Genomic DNA, 18484 nt, shown 5'->3' with positions numbered 1-18484 from the left:
TGTTCGCTGGCCATTATATCTCGGTGACTGATGCAATGTGAGAGGAGTTCCTGGTGCAGCCAGTGTAGTGACTTGTAGTATATATATGGCCCGACACAGGGGTTCCCATAAGGTTTTAGTGCGTGTTTGTGTGTGTGTGTGTGTGTGTGTTTGTGTATGCTTGTGTGATAGGGGCATACATAGACCAAGTAGAATTAGTTTAAAAATATATATATAATAATAGATGAAAACCTTCAAAATATATAACCGAATAGCTTTTCGTGACCAATGGTAACAGACGGAATGCAAAGCTCCGGAAATAATTCCTTTCCAAAAAAGTTGAAAAGGAAGGTTTTCGAGTGAGGAACAGAAGGGTTAAAATGATGAGAGCACTGCCAATTGAATGCTTCTGTTCCTCGCTCAAAACCTTCCTTTTCAACTTTTTTGGAAAGGAAAGAAAAAGGTGCAGTGGTCTCTTCATTTTTTCCACAGCTGTATAATTAAATACTTATTTGTAACTATACAGTTCCTTTTATTTCACTAAGGGGCTTATCAACGGGCCGTGCCCATGAGAAGAACATTGGACACCCTTATCTTCACAGCCGAGGGAATATTTTTCTGTATTTAAGCCAATTTCCTGCAATTCTACACATTTTGCATAAAGCTTATTGAAAATGTCCAGTCTTAAGCTCATGTCCTGCAATTTTATGGACTTCCACATTGCTTATACTTTTAAACGTATCACTGGAAAATCATGGGAAGCCCGAATACTCAATGTTCTAAAACATTATATAAAGACTGGGATGTATTGGCCAGCTGACAACGGTGCGCGTGTTCTGACGTAGCACAAGTTAAAATGTGGCCCACTGCTCTTTCAGCAGGGCCTTCTGTTTTCCTTGCTGATGTTATCTATTAAAGCATACAAATGCCTCAAAATAGATCTTGAACTAAGTAATAAATAAAAATGATTAGACATTATATAGACCAAAATATTGTTTTTTTTTTCCAATACAAAAAATGATATTTGTACAAATTCGGTGACCAACCTGTACCCTGGTAAACCAGCCACCCACTCACAGCAGCAGTACAGACCTCCCGCGGAAAGGTACAAAAACTAAACAAATGACAAATTTGCTTCTAAGCGCACTAAAGAGGGAATAGGGTTTAATTTGGGACATATCCAGACTCTGTGATGTAGACGATGGGTTACACGATTCATCATGTGATACAGTTGTTGGCATCACTTATCAAAGGAAATCAATTGGGTATAATGGCTTCAGGAGACAAACTGTCGTTAGGCAATAAAATAGCTGCAGAACAGCCTAGGAACACTTGTTAAAGCGGCAATAAATAATGACTTGAACATTTTTGCCACTGTAAATGCTGGGAGCTAGTCACTATTTTTGAAAAATGGCCACTTATTCTGTTGTTTTCTCCTCAGCATAAAAGGTGGCCACAAATTGTGACATCATCAATATGCTGCTGTAGTTGTTTTGAAAAGGAGCTGATTTGGGGTAGTGAATGATGACAGTGGTTCCCTGTTGTACAGTATACTGCACAGCGATGCTCGCTGTGGACTCTACTGGTGGGGAAGACCTAAGCACCAAGTGACTTTATTACTAAAATTATAAACCACTCAGACTGTTACTCAATAGGCTATTACTTAGTTAGCATATATTCATGCCTAGGAGGTTTTCCTTCAACTTATGAATACTTTTTCAAATTGATAAAACCATATATTTGGTAAGTACAATGTGGTGAGTACAAAGTACAATTCCTCACAAAAATTACCTCATGAAGACAAAGGAACATTCAAAGCAAATCCAGAATTAGGTTCTTGAAATTTACCAATCATCAGTAGAAGAACATTTCCAAGGCATTGAATATCCTCCAGAGCACAGTAAAGTCCATTATTTAGAAATGGATAGAATATGGTACAACTGTGGATCTGTACAGAACATGTCATCCTCAAAAACAGCGTTTCCAGGCGAGAAGGTCAATAGTCAGGGAATCCATCAAGAGGCCCATGGCAACTCTAAAAGAGTTTCAGTCTTCCACATCTGAGTTGGGGAAAAACAGCACATACTGCAACAATAGTGGCCTTTATGGAAGAGTGGCAGAAAGAAAACAACCCGTATCAAATCTTGTCTATAATTTGCCAGAAAGCACATTGGAGAATTTGAAACCCATTGCAGGAAGATTCTATGATCTGATGAGACCAAAATGAACGCTAAGCACTATGTTTTGAGCAACCCAACATGGCACATTATTCTGAGGACACGATCCCTAACTTGGAACCATGGGGGTCGCAACATCCTGTGACGGGCCTTCTTCTATGTGTCAGGGCCTGGAAAACTTGTGAAGAGTACAGAGAAATCCTGGAAAACTTGCAGCAAAGTACAGAGAAATCCTGAAAGAAAAGCTGTTGGAGTCTGCAAGAGATGTGGTATGTGTGAGAATTTACCTTCCAGAAGGTCAGTGACCCCACACTGGAGTGGCTTAAAAACAGAGAAGTCCATTTCCATTTGAAAATACTTGGAAAGAGTTTAAAAGAAATGTCCCCATTCAACTTGACAGTTCTTGAGGAATTTTGCAAAGAAGAATGGGTATAAACAGCTGTTTCCAAATGTGCAAAGCTGGTAGAGACTCATCCAAATAGAATCATGGCTGTGATTGCTGCCAAGGGTTCCTCTACCAAATACTGACTAAAGGGGTGAACACGTTTTACATTTGTAATTCATTTACAACAATTTGTAGATTTTATTTTTTACTTTGACATTCAGTACTTTGTGTTGACTAGTGGCAAAACCTCAATATTCATTTAATCTTGATTAAATTAATTTTTATTTCATGTTGTAATACAATAACATCTAAAGAGCTAAATACTTTTGAGAGATATAATATTAATAATTATAGGTTTTTTAATAGCTATACAGTTTTGATATACATATTTAATGACAATTATTATAGTTGTTCAATCCCCATTAGACTCAAAACTAGATTTAAGTACTAAAACTAAATGTTAAATAATATGGTAATTGATGGATTTTTCATCCAAATATCAGCTTCAATTCATAACATTTGAATTAAACTAAATTAAACATTTTATTTACTAAGACGTTACATTTACTACATTACAATTGAACTACAAGGTTAGTTTTCAAATTTCCCCACTGCTCCTTCCTGTAGAATTATAATCAACATGTATGGTTAAAATATATTGCAGCTGAGACATCTACAGTATCCAGACTATCAAAATAGCAGCTCAAGACATGTTTTTATAATAAGCAAGTCTAAAGTTGGTACTTTGTGCCCTGGTCTCCCCTACTTCTACTCAGAACATTCTGAAAGGAGCAACCTGTCACATTTTACTGAATCACTTCAGTTCCATAAATTATGTACAGCTCAATAATAAATCTCCACAGCTAACTCCATTGGCTGATTCCTACTCGGCTAGCAAAAAAAAACAAAAACATTTGAGTGGCAAGGGAACTTCAAATGAACAGAGAGAGATTAAGAAACGTAATTTTCCGCTGAGCTTATAAAATTCTATATTGTTGTTTTCTTTTAGGCCCCAATGTTGTCAACCAATGTGCTTGCTGTTAAGTCCATTTTGTTTGGCATTATGTCACTACTAAGGCGCATTTTATTCCCACCGTGTCCATGTGTCGGGCATTCAGCATCGTCAACTAGGGGGACTGGAAATACAAGACATCCACCCTATGCAGGGAAATATGACAGGATCCCCGATTTGTAACTATGAAAATGTTTTTGGTAAAAGAACCTGTGAACCTATACATTGATTTAATTGGGGGTTAATACTTAATACATGAAAGTTAATCTTAGCTTGAATTTGATCAGTGAAACACTACTGTGATTGTGCACACATTAAAACCAAAAAAATCTATACATGAGAATGAGATGCACCATTAAAAAGTGAATGAAATGACTCAGGTAAAACATACAATAATCATGGCAAAAGATCTGGTAGATACAGTGACTCGATTCAGTACTTTATTAAGAGGGCTATTTTTACTAGATCAATTACAACCCTTTTGATTATAAGCCGAAATCCGACCTAGCTTTCTCCCGTGCTGCTGTCTAACGCTCCGTGCCTCTGAGGTCCTGATACGCAATGCTGATTTGGTTGAATCAATCACAACAATGTCACAAAGAGAAGGCAAAAAAATCACTGTACTCCTCTTCATTTGACTTGTACGGACAAAATCATGAAAGGAAACAGGACATTTAAGTAACGGACCGAGAGTGATATGGACGTGTTTGTCAACATGTCGTACTTTTCGTCGTGGTTTTTATTCAAGAAACGTGTTCTGGTATAGAACAGTCGTTCTCTCTCCCCGCCCTTGCTGGTGACAGGCAGATTAGAAAGCATGGTAGCGAGCACTCCCTCCTCACCTGTTGGTTGACGCGGCAGTGCGAGGGACCGTGGTGGATGAGGATGCGGACGATGTCCACGTCGCCCCGCCAGGCAGCCAGGTGCAGGGGGAAGCAGCCCTTACTATCGGCCACGTTGGTGGAGGCCTCAAACTGGAGCAGCTTCAATACCACATCCCTGAGGAGGAGGGGGGGGGGTGAAAGGACGATGGAAAATCGTCAACGGCGTCATTATGCTGGGCGCAACTCTAACCGCCTACATGATGAACACCAAGGCTAGCTTTTGTGTTTGGAGCATCTTCACTCTGAATAAGGAATCAAAGAGGTAGTTTGTTGCTTCTTCTGCAAAAACGGCATGTCTCCTAAATGGCACCCTGCGTGGCGCACTAGAAGGAATACGGTGCCATTTGGAATACATATTGTCAAACTCAGTCGTCTAAAAGGTTACGGTAAATTGGTAGTTCCCAATTCCTTTTCCTCCCTCTCAACTGTAAATCACTCTCTAAGTGTGTGTTGGTGAATTCATTTTTTTCTTTGAAACATGCTTTTTTTTTTTTTACACTCAAGCTGTCTCGACTGTTTTTTCTGCTCTTCTCTCCCTCTCTTTCACTCACATCTTCCTCTCACTCTCTCCCATCTCCCTTTCCCCTGTCTCATGCTCACTCTCTCCCCCATCTGCCTCTTAGTCTCTCTCTCCCCCACCTCCCTCTCCTAGTCTCTCTCTCCCCCACCTCCCTCTCCTAGTCTCTCTCTCCCCCACATCCCTCTCCTTGTCTCCCTCTCCCCCATCTCCCTCTCTCTTGGATTTCGTCTGAAGAATTAATCCACATAATTGCCCTCAAAACACAAAGTTAATCCGACAGTTTGGCTAAACAGCCAACAGTCAGACTCATCTAATCCAGCAGTGGGAAAGTGGATTTGTGGAGTGTGAGTGCATGTGTGTGTGAGTGTGTGTGTGAAAAGAGAGTGCGTGTTCGAGTGCACGTGAGTGCGTGCTTGAGTGTGTGTGCCTCTCCAAGATTAGGGCAATCACATTTCATTACACTCACGTGTTCACACACTTCACTCACTCACTCACTCCCCCCCTCCCTCCCTCCCTCCCTCCCTCCCTCCCTCACTCACTCACCTGTGTCCATTCAGCGATGCGTGATGGAGCGGTGTGTATCCTGAACTGTCGGCACAGTTTACATTCAAGCCTCTCCACATGCTGTAGACACAAGACAGACAGACACACTGTGAGGCAACATGTACCCCAACAGTTCTTTCCAATTTAAAGGGGCACGTCCCCCGGGGGGGACGTTACGCGGTTCCTATCACATTTGATAGATTTCTAGGTCAGTGAGGTTTGTTTCACACAGAATTTCACACAAAGATTTGTAGCTAGCCATCATTATGTAAAACACATACAGTCGTGAAAAAGTACACTCCATGAAAAATTGCAATTTTGTACCTATTCGGACACATCATTATTTCTGCAAAATTCCAACCAAATTAATTGATAAAAGAAACCCAATTCAACATTTTATTTGATCTCACATGGCAAAAGTTAATGCACACTCACGTTATTTTGAGAATCCCATAAGTGTCTGTAGATTCTCTACTGATTATCTAGTCACCCTAACTTTTCTCTTAACCTTAACGCTTGACTCAACCTTTCTAAATCCAACCTTAACCTGATCAAGCAGTTACATATCAACAGGTATTAGTAATACTATCAACAAACTATCAATAAAGCAGCTACAGATGGATACTGGGACTCAATTCAAACTACAATCAGGTCCACCAAAATCGGTGCAAAACACACAAACTCTGGAAGGGCCCAGCCTAAAGATTACAAACGTGATCTGGTTTGGTTTTAAGAATATGGGTGTGTGGTAACCTCAGAGGCCCTTTGTAGAAAGAGTCTGGAAGGGGTTGCAAAGCCATTTCCAAGCTATTCGAAGACACCACATCAGCATAATCAATGTTGGGCATTCCAAAAATAACTATTGTTTTTTAAAAAAGGTACCTATTATATCGGTCTTCTCGGTATTGTTACTATCATATTTTTCTATTGCCAATTTGTTAGGGATGTGATAACTACAGTTCATTCACCTTTAATGCTTGCACTAACAAACAGATAGAGAGGAAGTCAGTTTAACTGGAACTTCAACAAATATTTGTGTTGAGGTTTGTTGTATTTTTATCGTACAAATGTATCATTGCAAACATTACTAATAAGCGCATTAAGTAGGTGAGCTATGGTGAGATTTTCCTTTTAATATAGGGTATTCCATAAGTATTATATTGTTTCGTCGGGTGTGATTGAAAAATATCTGTTTTATCAGTAATCTTAACTATATGAATATAGTTTTTCAAAGTGGAAAAATCACTAACATATTTTGATTAGATAGAATTCACCCCAGTACATGTTAGAAACACCTTGGACAATGATTACTTCTGAGTCTTACTGGGTAAGCCTCTTAAGGTCTGCACAACCGCATTCTGCAATATTTATCATAAAAGTCTACAAACGGATAGGGCCTTGTTTTGTTGGTTATTGTCCTGCTGAAAGGTGACTTGCCCTGCCAGTGTCTGGAGTAGAAGCAGGCTGCCAGTGTCTGGGGTAGAAGCAAGTAAAAGCTGTTATTTTCTTTTGCCTGTGCTTATCTGCATCTTGTGTTTGCTTAACAGTCCCCAGTCTTTGCCAATGGCATCCATTCCCATTCTATGATGCAGCCTCCGCCATGCTTAAAGTTAGTTACTCAGAGCTGTTTTTGATTTGTGCCACAATTAGTGGCTACATGTAAGATTTCCCCCAAAACAAAGGAGAAAACTAAAAGAAGTGATGGATGAATGCACAGGCGGATAGGGACCTGAAAAGTTCACTCTTGGCTGTATTTTCCTTGACATGCAAGGAATACATCTAAATAGAACAGGGAACTTATTTTGAAGCCCAATCTACAATTTTATTATTGTGGCTAACTTACAATAAGTGCTCCCATACATCCAGTATTGCCTAGTTAACGGTGTTCCTGAGAGGTTTTTCACCTTCCAGAATTCAAATCAAACGACCTTTCAGTTACAAACAAAAACTTTCCTGGTCATTATAGTTAAATCTGTGCTTCGAGAGTGACGCATTAAAGAAGGTTCACATAGATTTTGAATGGATAGGGCACAATAGAAGCAGTTAAAAATGTAAATCCTTAGGATCTCACATAGAGACTGAGTTGATACAACTTATCACATATTGTGGAGCCAAACTGGGCTCTGTTCAGCCCGGTGGTCATCATGGTCGTATGTGGAGGGGTTAAATAAAAACCACTCCTATATATTTATTTTTAAAGACATGTTACTCTGAACACTGAAATCACTGAATCGGACTCTGCGTGGTCCACTTCATGTTACGGTCTTTGTGAAACCTGATGACAATAACAAAAAGGTCATTTAAAAGAAGTTGACAATCCACACGCGCAAAGACCACGCACCAAAACGCATCCTTTATATTTTGTGTCCGCTCCCCACAAATCAGTACGGCCTGTAAGTGGCTCTGAATAAGACATATACAAAATGACAACACATTTAAGATAATATAGAAACCATGTTTGTTTTTGTTGCCTGGTCCCAGAACTGTTTGTGCTGTCTTGACTTGTGGTAATGGTAGTGTGACAATTACCATACATCCAGCTCTAAGACTAGGCTAGGGTAAATCTGTATTTTTTTAAGTGGGAACTCCACAGGGCTAAGATTAGCATGTAATGTGGTCTCATTTTCCCATGACCTCTGAAACCAACTCCCCCCTCCCGCTCTCTTGGACAACAAAAAAAGCAGTTAGTAAAGTCATTTAGGGGCTTTGGAATGTAAAGCATGAAGAACATTCCCAGATTTCAGTCTTGGATTTGGTAACACTGTGAACCAAACAATTCTACTTGAAGTCTGTGTCAAAGGCAACATTTGGAAATAGTAGTTACGTGAAATGCTTTCCAGGTTTATGTACTATTGGCTTTTTCTGGAGGTTGCATTGCGTCAGGTAATAAGATAATAAAGCTCACCGGGACAAACACAACCCACCCAGGCAAGCAGACTGACTGTGGGTCAAACAGTGTGTAATAAAATCAATTGTACAGGAAATCACATCTATACCGCCTGTCCTATTCTAGGACCTTCCTGGTAATACAGCCTTGGTGGTCTATAATGTTCTAGGCTAGCCCAGAGCTCTCCTAAAAACAGTGCTGTGGTGGTCAATTTCACAGCCTCACAGTACGCCAACCTCTAACCTCCCCACATTTTTTAAGTGCCAATCGTACTATTTTTAGGCCGTCTGAATGGAGAAAGGAATCCATCGGTTAAAAACAATAACACTAACGCTATTGGCGCTGCTTCAGAGACAGGGCGCTGGAACAACAGAGGTAGCTGAAGTGGAACATCAGATGTAGCTGAAGTGGAACATCAGAAGTAGATCAGGATCGCACACATTCATCTACTCTACTATGCGTGGACAGACAGGTGGACCTTCTTAACCTCGTCATTTTCAGGTCATTTCAAAACATACCGCCAAAAAACAGTGTTGTGAAATAACAGCAGTTATTAAGAATGGTTAACAACAGAAAATGACCAGTTGCAAGATCAACAGAGTGCTCAATAACAATATTAATGTGAAGGAAAATGAGGAAATGTGAATAATAATAATAATGATGAATCACTGCAGATAATGGACTAGATCCAATAACAATAGCTATACAACATGGAAGCTGATAAAACATCAAATTAAATAACAGATTAAAAACAAAATGTCTTCCTCTAGTGGCGTTTCCCATCCCACATCCAGAGGCAGGCTTTAATATAGTGACCAGTCAGTTCACAGCTCTCTTTGTTCTCGTTCAATAGGATTTGCAGCTCTTCTTAATCTGAGATGATTTCCTTCCTTTGTAGTTTCACATTTGGGTCATGCTCTCTAATTGCTCTGTATTTCGTGCATTCTGTTTAGGGGGTGCAGCTCTTCCTCTGGTTATTTCATAATGCAGTGATTGCACAGCCCTTCTTCTACACTGAGCCAGGTTTTCAAATACATAGCCTTCTTATTGGTAAGGCTGTGCTAAATGGGCCTCTACCTGGTCAAGGTTTGGATCAGTAGCCATAACTAGGCTAAGATATCAATGGAGTTCTAGTTGTCTTACAATAGCCAATGTACTTTGATTTTGACTGCAATTTGGTTTATCCTGAACGATTGGATAATCTGGTCCTAAAGGCCTCAGTGTGTTAGTAGAATAGGTTAGTGATCTCAGCCCCAGGACTGTCTGTGTCTCTGTTAATGAAAACAGGGCAAGGGCACACAAAAACACACTAAGACACTAACACACAAATACACAATTACACAAACACACGGCAGCAGCTGCAATGAAAGACAGCAGAGCCTGTTCCACTGATTCCGCTGACCAAGTGCATACTGACATTGCATTTTGTGTGTGTGTGTGTGTGTGTGTGTGTGTGTGTGTGTGTGTGTGTGTGTGTGTGTAATGTAGGCTAACAGTGAAGGTGAAAGAGAAGTCATGCCACGAATGTACTGAAACTGACAAAAACAGATTCTGATACAAAAAAAGTTATTTGATTAACCGTTAACATCCTTAACATGCAAATGCCCTCAAACACACACACACACACACACGCTTTCATTTACCCCACTTGAAGTTTTCTACGTTTTATTGTGTTAAAACATCAAGTAAAAAGTCATTTAATCAGGTGTTTTTGTCACTGATGAACACACAATTGCCCATAATGTGAAAGTGATTTTTTTCCAAAATGTATTAAAAAATAAAAAACTATATAATTCATTCTATAGGTTGTTACCCCCTTTGCTATGACACACCTGAATTAACTGTTTGTCTTTAAATGATTGTCTATAGAAGTCACATAATTAGCGCAATAGAGTCCAAATAGGGCGTTTCACATGATTTCAGGATAAACAGACCAACCTGAGAGGTCCCACAGTTAGTTAGTACAATTCCTGACAAAAACGACATCAAAAAGACAAAGGAGTGTTCAAAGCAAATCTGGAATACGATTCTAGAAAACTACCAATCGGGGATAGGATAAGAACATTTCCAAGGCATTGAAAATTTACCACAGCACAGTAAAGTTCATTAAGAAATGGAGAGAATATTGCACAACTGTAAATCTGTCTACAACCGGCCTTCCTCAAAAACTGAGTATGCATGCAAGAAGGACACCAGCCAGGGAGGCCAACATGACAATGCCAACGGTAAAGGAGATGCTGGGCATGCGGCAACAATAACCCGGGTGTTTCACAAAAGTGGCCTTTATGGGAGAGTGGCAAAAAGAAAACAACTCACATAAAATGTCAGCCAGAGTTTGCCAGAAGGCATGTGGGACACTGAGACTAAGATCCAATGGTCTGATGAGACCAAAATAGAGTTTTGGATTTTTGCACAAGACTAACACCTTACATCATCCTGAACACACCAGCCCTACCGTGAAGCGTGATAGTGACAGCACCATGCAATGGAGACGCTTCTCTGTGTCAGGGCCTGGAAAGCTTGTAAGATCAGAGGAAAAACGGATGGAGCAAATGGCAGAGGAGTCCTTGAAGAAAAGCTGCTGAAAACTGCAAGAGACGTCGGACTTGCAAGAAGAGTTATCTTCCATCAGGAGAATGACCCCAAATATAGAGCGGAAAAACTATGGGGTGGTTTAAAATCTTAAGATTTAAAATCCAACTGAGAATATGCGGAAACAGTTGAAAATTGCTGTTTACGAAAGGTCCCCATCCAACTTGCGAGAGAAAGAGAGGGTGTTAACCTTGAGCAATTTTGCAAAGAAGAATGTGCAAAAATTGCTGTCTCCAGATGTGCAAAGCAGGTAGAGACTTATCTAAATAGACTCATGGCTGTAATGAATCAATGACCTGCTGTGATGAAAACAAACCCACACAAACACACCTTTACATACACCCCATCACATGAACAACACCCTGAAACACAAACACGTTTCCATGTACAAACAGTTATGGCGGAATTATTTCGGTTCGGCAAGGTGTTAGCTTAGTTGATGGTAATCTTTACATGAAAACAACATTTAAAAAAGTGGCACCCCCATATTAAAAGGGTAATTTGTTCACACACCAGATCCATAGAAAAAGAAAAAAAACACTTAGGACATGTAAACAGGGCATACTGGTATTGCTGTACACTCCAGAGGTTTCATAGGCACAGAATTAGGCGCTAGAATGTCAGTTATTGGATGGTCCAACCTTTAAACAAGGCTGAGGGAGCATAGTTTCCCACTCTACCTTCCATTTTATTGAATATTCCATTCTACTTTTACATGTTATTTTGGTGTTCTGTGTCACACTCTAAACTTTTCATTATGTTTAACTTCTGGCATTCTATTGCACATTCCACCGGTAATTTCCTAGTGTCAAACCCATGTTGTTTTTTAGAGGACTAGTGCCTTCTGTGTCCTTTCACAATGTGTACAAAGGTAGGAACTAATCCTGAAATATAATTAGGGAGAAACATTAGATTAGGGAAACATTTTGTAGACGTCTGCTCATTCAGAGATTAGAAAGACTGCAGAACAGGCCCGACCTCCAGGCCTGGCCTGAAATAACCTCTTTCCTGTTACAGATGGAGTTATAGATGGAGTAGTAAAAGGAGGGATGAGGGAATCTTACTTGAGTCTTCATTGTAGATGCATGCAAATCTCAGTAGATGATAGACATACTGACTGGAGTGATAGACAGTGTGATAGGCGGAGTAATATGATCACACAAAATAACAAGACCTAGAAGCACTGCGTAAACACACACACACACACACACACACACACACACACACAGTCAACTAACACCCACTGAGTTGCTCAAAAGACTAAAGGTTGTGACTTAATCACAGGAAGAGAGTCAGTAGAAGCTCAAACTGCCCTCTCATCCACACGGACTGACAGAAGCAGCTGACCTTCCGTTCCTCTCATTCCTCCACAATAATTAAAACCAGAAGCGGCCAATCGATAGCCACAGTTCACCCCCACCCCACCAGGATCCAGGAAGTCCAATGATGGGCTTTGATCATTGATCGTCTTGTTGTCCTGGGAGGGGGGGGGGGGGGGGGGGGGGGCTGCTTGTAGGGAGAAGGACACAGGATGTGAAGGGGTGGCATTTCAAACGGCACCCCTGTTCCACATACAACACATCACAGGGGACAACCGGTCCACGGTGCACCTCACTGGGAATCAGGTCTGGGGGTGACTTGGTCATGACGCGTCGGTCAGTGAGGTTAGTGTTCTGTAATGATCCACCAAGTGGCTGTGTTGATTCCAGTTTCTCAGCACAGAGAACTCCATTAAGGAGAGGATTTGTCTGCAGAGGGACGTCATTGCTATGAGGTTAATGGTCTTAGGAGGGTGGAAGGAAGACATCAGAGAGAACCTACAACTAAACACTAACCTTAACGCCCCCTCCCTCTTTCTCCATACGCTAAGTCGCCAGGCTGTCATGTCCTCTCATGGTTCCTCCTCTCTGCTCTGCCGATGTCACCACCTTTTTCCTCCATACTGGCGCCCAGGTGGCAGCACACGTCTCCGCTCGGATGTCAGTTTCCACTGGAAGTCATATCCGCTGTCAAGGCTGACAACTCCGCGGCGTCCTGCTCCAGAGGGGTGTGACCACGGACAAAAAAACGTCTCATTCGGCGCAAACATCAAGGCGTCGACTCCCTCCTGCAGTATCGTGCTCTTCATCATTCGTGGAATTTGACCTTACCTCACACAGGAAGCCGGCTCACGTCCGTATTACCACGAATCGCTCTCGGTGGGTCTCCCCGGCATGTGCCACCAAAGCCCTGTCAACTCCTCCAGAATGCTTTGCCTCGCCTGCGTCGACCTTCCAAAGTTCTTTCCCCTGGCTTCCAGTCGAAGCTCGCATCCACTACAAGGCCATGCGGCGAAGAAGCAAAGGAAGCCTCCCCTCCCTCCCTCCAGGCAACGCTCAACCCCTACCTCTCTACCTCCAGGCAATGTTCGACCCCTCTCTGTCCAGTTGCGTCATTGCGGCCAGGAGTTCAAATCCGGGTTGCAGCATACTGACAATACCCAGGGGGGTGGGACAGCGCAAATTGGCTCAGCACCAGTGGGTGTGGAATGGTAGGCTGTCGGACAGGTCTGCCTTGTCTCGCTAGTGACTCCTTGTGGTAAGTCCTTTGCCTGCAAGCTCAATAAAAAGACTCTTAGCTGGAGAATGCATTCTCCTCCAACTACTTGCTGTTTGGTTGAGCGAGCAGCGTTTTAAGAAGGATCACAGAGACATTGTAGAGATTTCCATGACACATCCCTCTCATGTGTACTGAGCATCTTCCTCAGGCGGCAACAGGCATAAATAAAAAGTGTGTTATAAAAAGATCTGGTTAAATTTGGTAGTATATGTCAACTGTATTGCCTTTTACATAGAATAGGGGACCACAGGTTTGGAGAAAGCAACCCACTGCAGTGAGGCTGTTCTGTTAATGACACAGTCAGACGCTTACACAATCTACAGGAAACGTTCTTCTATCAATACGTTACAGCTGCTTATACAATTACTAACAATTTGGTTTATAGTAGTCTTGATGATGACATCGGAGTGAGTTTGGGTGTTTTTCCAGTTTCCAGTACTACAAGGTCTGTTACCTTCCCATGTCCTTCACACGCTTAAAGTGCGGCATGCACACACACACACACACACACACACACACACACACAAGCACACACCCTGTTGGCCAATCAGACAAAGCTAAGTTTTATTTTCCCATCTGGCAATTCTGTCTCCTTAAGGAAAATGGAAACCTTTCCTCATTTGACTCCTGACAACTAAATCTTGTAAAATATTTTCACATCTAAGCAACGAGCCACTGAGTTCACATGAAAAAGACTCACTAAAACAAGTCATTTATGACAGTTTTCTTAATATGAAATGCACCCGTTTGACCTTTCTAGAATTTGATTTGTTGAAGGCTTTAACTGGAACAACTATGACGCATGGTGATTCAACCAGGACCCCTGGCTTTACTAAGCTACTATTGTTTAAATTACACCCAACAGACTTTAAAAAATTTTCTCGTCTGATGTTTGGACACAGAGAGGAGATTGTTTATAGTAGTAGGTACAGTAGGACTATTTACTACCCTCTCTGGAAACATAGACACTGCTCTTCCTACTAGGGAATCACCAGGGCGTGCTTCCATTCCAGACACTGTTTAAAACACCTGATTCAACTAAACAAAGGCTTGATGATTAGTTAAATCCGATGGGACAGACAGAGAGAGAGGTATAAACTTAGAGATGTGTAGAGTGAGTAGAGAGAAAGAAAGAGGGAGAGAAAGCGGTAGAGAGAGAAAGAAAGAGGGAGAGAAAGCGGTAGAGAGAGAAAGAAAGAGGGAGAGAAAGCGGTAGAGAGAAAGAGAGGGGACGAGGCAGAGAGGGGACGAGGCAGAGAGGGGACGAGAGGATGTTGATAGTGACCACAGAACTCCACCTTGAACACTGGGAACAACTAGAGAACGACTGTGTTTCAGGAACCTTTCTATTGATTTGGCCTCCAGCCATTCCAATGAATCACAAGAAGTGTGTGCGTGTGTGTGTTTGAGCCAGACCAGTAGCAGGGACACATGCCCATATTTGGTGTTGAAGAACATGGTTTACTCTGCAAGAACTCTCCTTGGTTCTGTCACGTTACATGGAATGTTCCCAGCCTGAGTCAGAGCAGCCTACAGAGGGAGAATGGATCAAATAGAATTCACATTCACTCATCCACACAAAACCATAGATCATTTCCTCATCTGCATGTCCTTTTGTGTTTTGCCATAGCAGCCAGTGTCTTTGTGAGTGTGAGTGCCAAGATGGGAATATAGGCCAAGATGATAGTCTCCTTTACCCTTACTCATTACCGGTGGGATTAATGGCTGACATGCTAAGCAAATCCATTCATCACTCAATTCAGTGCATACAGTACTCAATGGCTAACATGCTAATTCAATGCGTACCACACTCAATGGCGAGCATGGCAGTTGAATGCTTACCTAACTTAAGGGCCAGCATGCTTAAAGCAAACACGCATATGGATAACATAAAGCCTACCCAACTGAGATATTTTATGTCATGTGAACAACTGCAATAGGGCAGCAATGTTTACAACCTGGCTAGAAAACCACAACCACAAAATGTCAGGCAGTCTAACCACAAGGGCCATGCCCTCAGCTGCCATCACATAAACCCACTGTCCCAATAACCACAGGGACAATGCTTTACTGGACTCACAAATTGTAATACATGACAAAACAATTACTTTCACAAGAGCTAAATTGAGATCCTTATAAAAAACAATGCATCAGTTATTTATTAATTAATCAAAAATGACAAGATTGGATGTGTGGTGAATGCAGATGTCCATCTGTGGTTTTGTATATGCTTTTACCTGTGCTGTCACATTGTACATACCACTTCTGAGAGGGCAAAATCCAGCAAACAGGGTACATCAGGTTGTAGTCATTTGTGTGTGTGTGTGTGTGTGTGTGTGTGTGTGAGATCCTGACAGCTTGTTGCCGAGGGGGCATTTCTATATACTATAAATGTTTCTCTCTCTACATTTTAATCTAAGCGTGGCTATTGTAAAAACACCATAGAAAAACCATTGCCATTTGCGAATGGGCTCCTGAATGGCAGAGAACACATGGCCAAACCTAACCCCAACTAAACATCAACCCTAACCGTAGGTCCAAGTTCAAAACCGAACCCCATGAGGCAAGAAAAGCATTTTGAAACGTGGGGCCTTGGTAAAACACCCAGACTTCTCACCATTGTTCCTGCAACATGCTGGAGAAATTAGGTCCTGATTTCTACAAATATTATCACATTAAGACCTTGCATATTTGAATCCTTACAATGATATTTCAGAATGAATAACAAACCCTAACCTTAATACCTAACCTAAATCCCACCCCATAAAACCTAAACCCTTTCACTTCACCTATAGACTTTTATCTCCTAAGGAAAAACAAAACAAAAATACTGAGAGTGAGATTGAGACTATGTACCTTAACCTTTATGTATATACTTAGCCTTAACACCAAACTCTAGGCCTAACCCCCAATGCCTGAACTGTAACCAAATTCTACAACTAACCTCAAATTGTACATTTTATCATAAACCTCACCACTAAGCCATAAAAAGCCTTCTCTCATTCAGGGGACAGGCTAAAAAACCTTGTGGGGACTTCTGGAATTTGTGCTGCATTGTTCACACCTACAATTTGTCCCCACCAGAAGGTATTTAAAACCTGACTCTGCCCACTCACTATACTCTATTTCAGCTACATCAAAATAGTTCTCACATAGATGCCTACAGACCTGCTGTGTGTGTGTGTGTATGGGGGGTAAACTTCTGAAGTGATTTGTCACTTTCTCCATCTCCTTTTTATTTTTGTTCCTCTCCATCGCTTTCCTATCTCTGTCTTTTTAGCCCCTCTCTCTTTATCCCTGTGTCTCTCTCCATTAACCCCCCCCCCCCCCTCGTTCTGTCTCTACTTCTGTCTTCCTGCAGTCTGTCATCTTTCACTTCAATGGTACCTTGTTTTTGTTGCTCACCCATTCTGTCTTCCTAGTCACTCTCTAGTTAATGTCTCTCTCCAGCTAGTCACTTGGTCTCCATCTATCATCAGTGTTCATTTTGGTAACGTTCGAAAACCAAGGAGCAAAAGCTTGCAAAGCACATGTCATAGTGTAGTCAGGAAGTGCTGGATTGAAATAAAAAATCCAATCAGTGTTAAGATTACAATAATTCCCATTATTTGTGAAATTGTCCTCGATGTAGGTGTGTGAATTTACTTGCATGATGAGCCAGATGATGTGCTTAAAGTATGACCACAGACGTTGCATAGCAACGAGTCGAATGAATAACCCAACTTTGAAAAATAACAGTGCAACTAACTGGCTTAGGAAACAATGCATATTTTGGGATGGAACTAATTCCAAATAGAAGGATGAAATAGTATAAAGAAATGTATCAATATATTAAATATTCAATAGGTGCTTTATTGGCATGAATGGATGGTGGCCACTGTTGCCAAAGTGAACATGCTTAAGTAGCAATAGTGATACAGTATATAAAACTATCAAACTAACATTGTTAATCACAATGTCATCAGTTGTTTTAATGTATTGTTAGTAACCCATTGTAAAAAAGCAAACAGAAAATGAGTTAAGGGCATAGTACACAGGTACTTCCATCACAGCAGTTTTTTACCATGACCGCAGAACAACCGTGGTAAAAAAAAAGATACTTTATTTTTCTTGAACCAATATCACATTTTACCGTTTTATAAGATTATGACACGTCGGCTATTTCAGTCACTCGTGGCACATGGTGTATTAGAACACACACAGATCTTTGTTCTTGAACACACAGTCACACACACACACACACCAACACATGCGTGCACACACACACACAGTCCATCTGCTCCATCTGTGCTCCTGTGTTGAGCCGTTGGCTATTCACTGTATTATAAGCAATGTTACACACACAGTCAACATACTAGCTATACCATCCTGTGATGATGTCTACATAAGGTCCATGCATGGTCAGGAGCCCAGTACAATGGGGTCACCCACTCAGTGCTGAGCCCCAGCCGTTCATCTCCTGAGAAACACCCACAGCCAAGCACGATTTGGAACAGTGTTTCATAACATGGCCTTTCAGCCAAAATAGAGGGGAACTTGGAGGGAAGGAAAAAAGGCTGCAGACCAATAAAGAGCATCTATGAGCCTCATTTCATATTTAAATAGTATCCATCAGCCTCAGTTCATATTTAAATATTATCTATCAATCTCATTTCATATTTACAATGAGAGACAGAGAGGAAAAGACACATTGTTCTAGCTAATAATATAATATTGGCAATGCCTCTCTTTAAATGTTAAAAACTAAATTTAGCTGAGATCCTATTCGAAATTTTTCATGATATTATTCAGAACAAAATGCATCTTTATTCATAAGCTCGATCTTGCACGCAAAAACATTCCAGAAAATATATCTAGCCTTCTATTGAAAATGTCCCAATTTGGCTTGGAATGTCCTTGTAGGACAA

At 41.2% G+C, this 18484-nt stretch overlaps 1 protein-coding gene across 4 annotated transcripts in view; it reads right to left on the bottom strand.

Moving 5' to 3' along the window:
- anks1b (ankyrin repeat and sterile alpha motif domain containing 1B) overlaps positions 1–18484 on the bottom strand; it is a 152086-nt gene that overhangs the window by 109734 nt on the left and 23868 nt on the right. For all 4 annotated transcript variants that reach the window (XM_029117186.2, XM_029117188.2, XM_029117189.2 and 1 more), the window contains exons 2-3: positions 5501–5581; positions 4396–4552 (exon numbers count right to left, since the gene is read on the bottom strand). In XM_029117186.2, coding sequence (XP_028973019.2) covers positions 4396–4552; positions 5501–5581 — 238 coding nt within the window. The remainder of the gene's footprint in view (positions 1–4395; positions 4553–5500; positions 5582–18484) is intronic.

Source organism: Esox lucius, chromosome 23, assembly GCF_011004845.1.
Source record: "Esox lucius isolate fEsoLuc1 chromosome 23, fEsoLuc1.pri, whole genome shotgun sequence".
Lineage (NCBI taxonomy): Eukaryota > Metazoa > Chordata > Actinopteri > Esociformes > Esocidae > Esox > Esox lucius.
The sequence above is the reverse complement of the archived record's forward strand: the minus strand, read 5'-3'. Positions and strand labels throughout refer to the sequence as shown.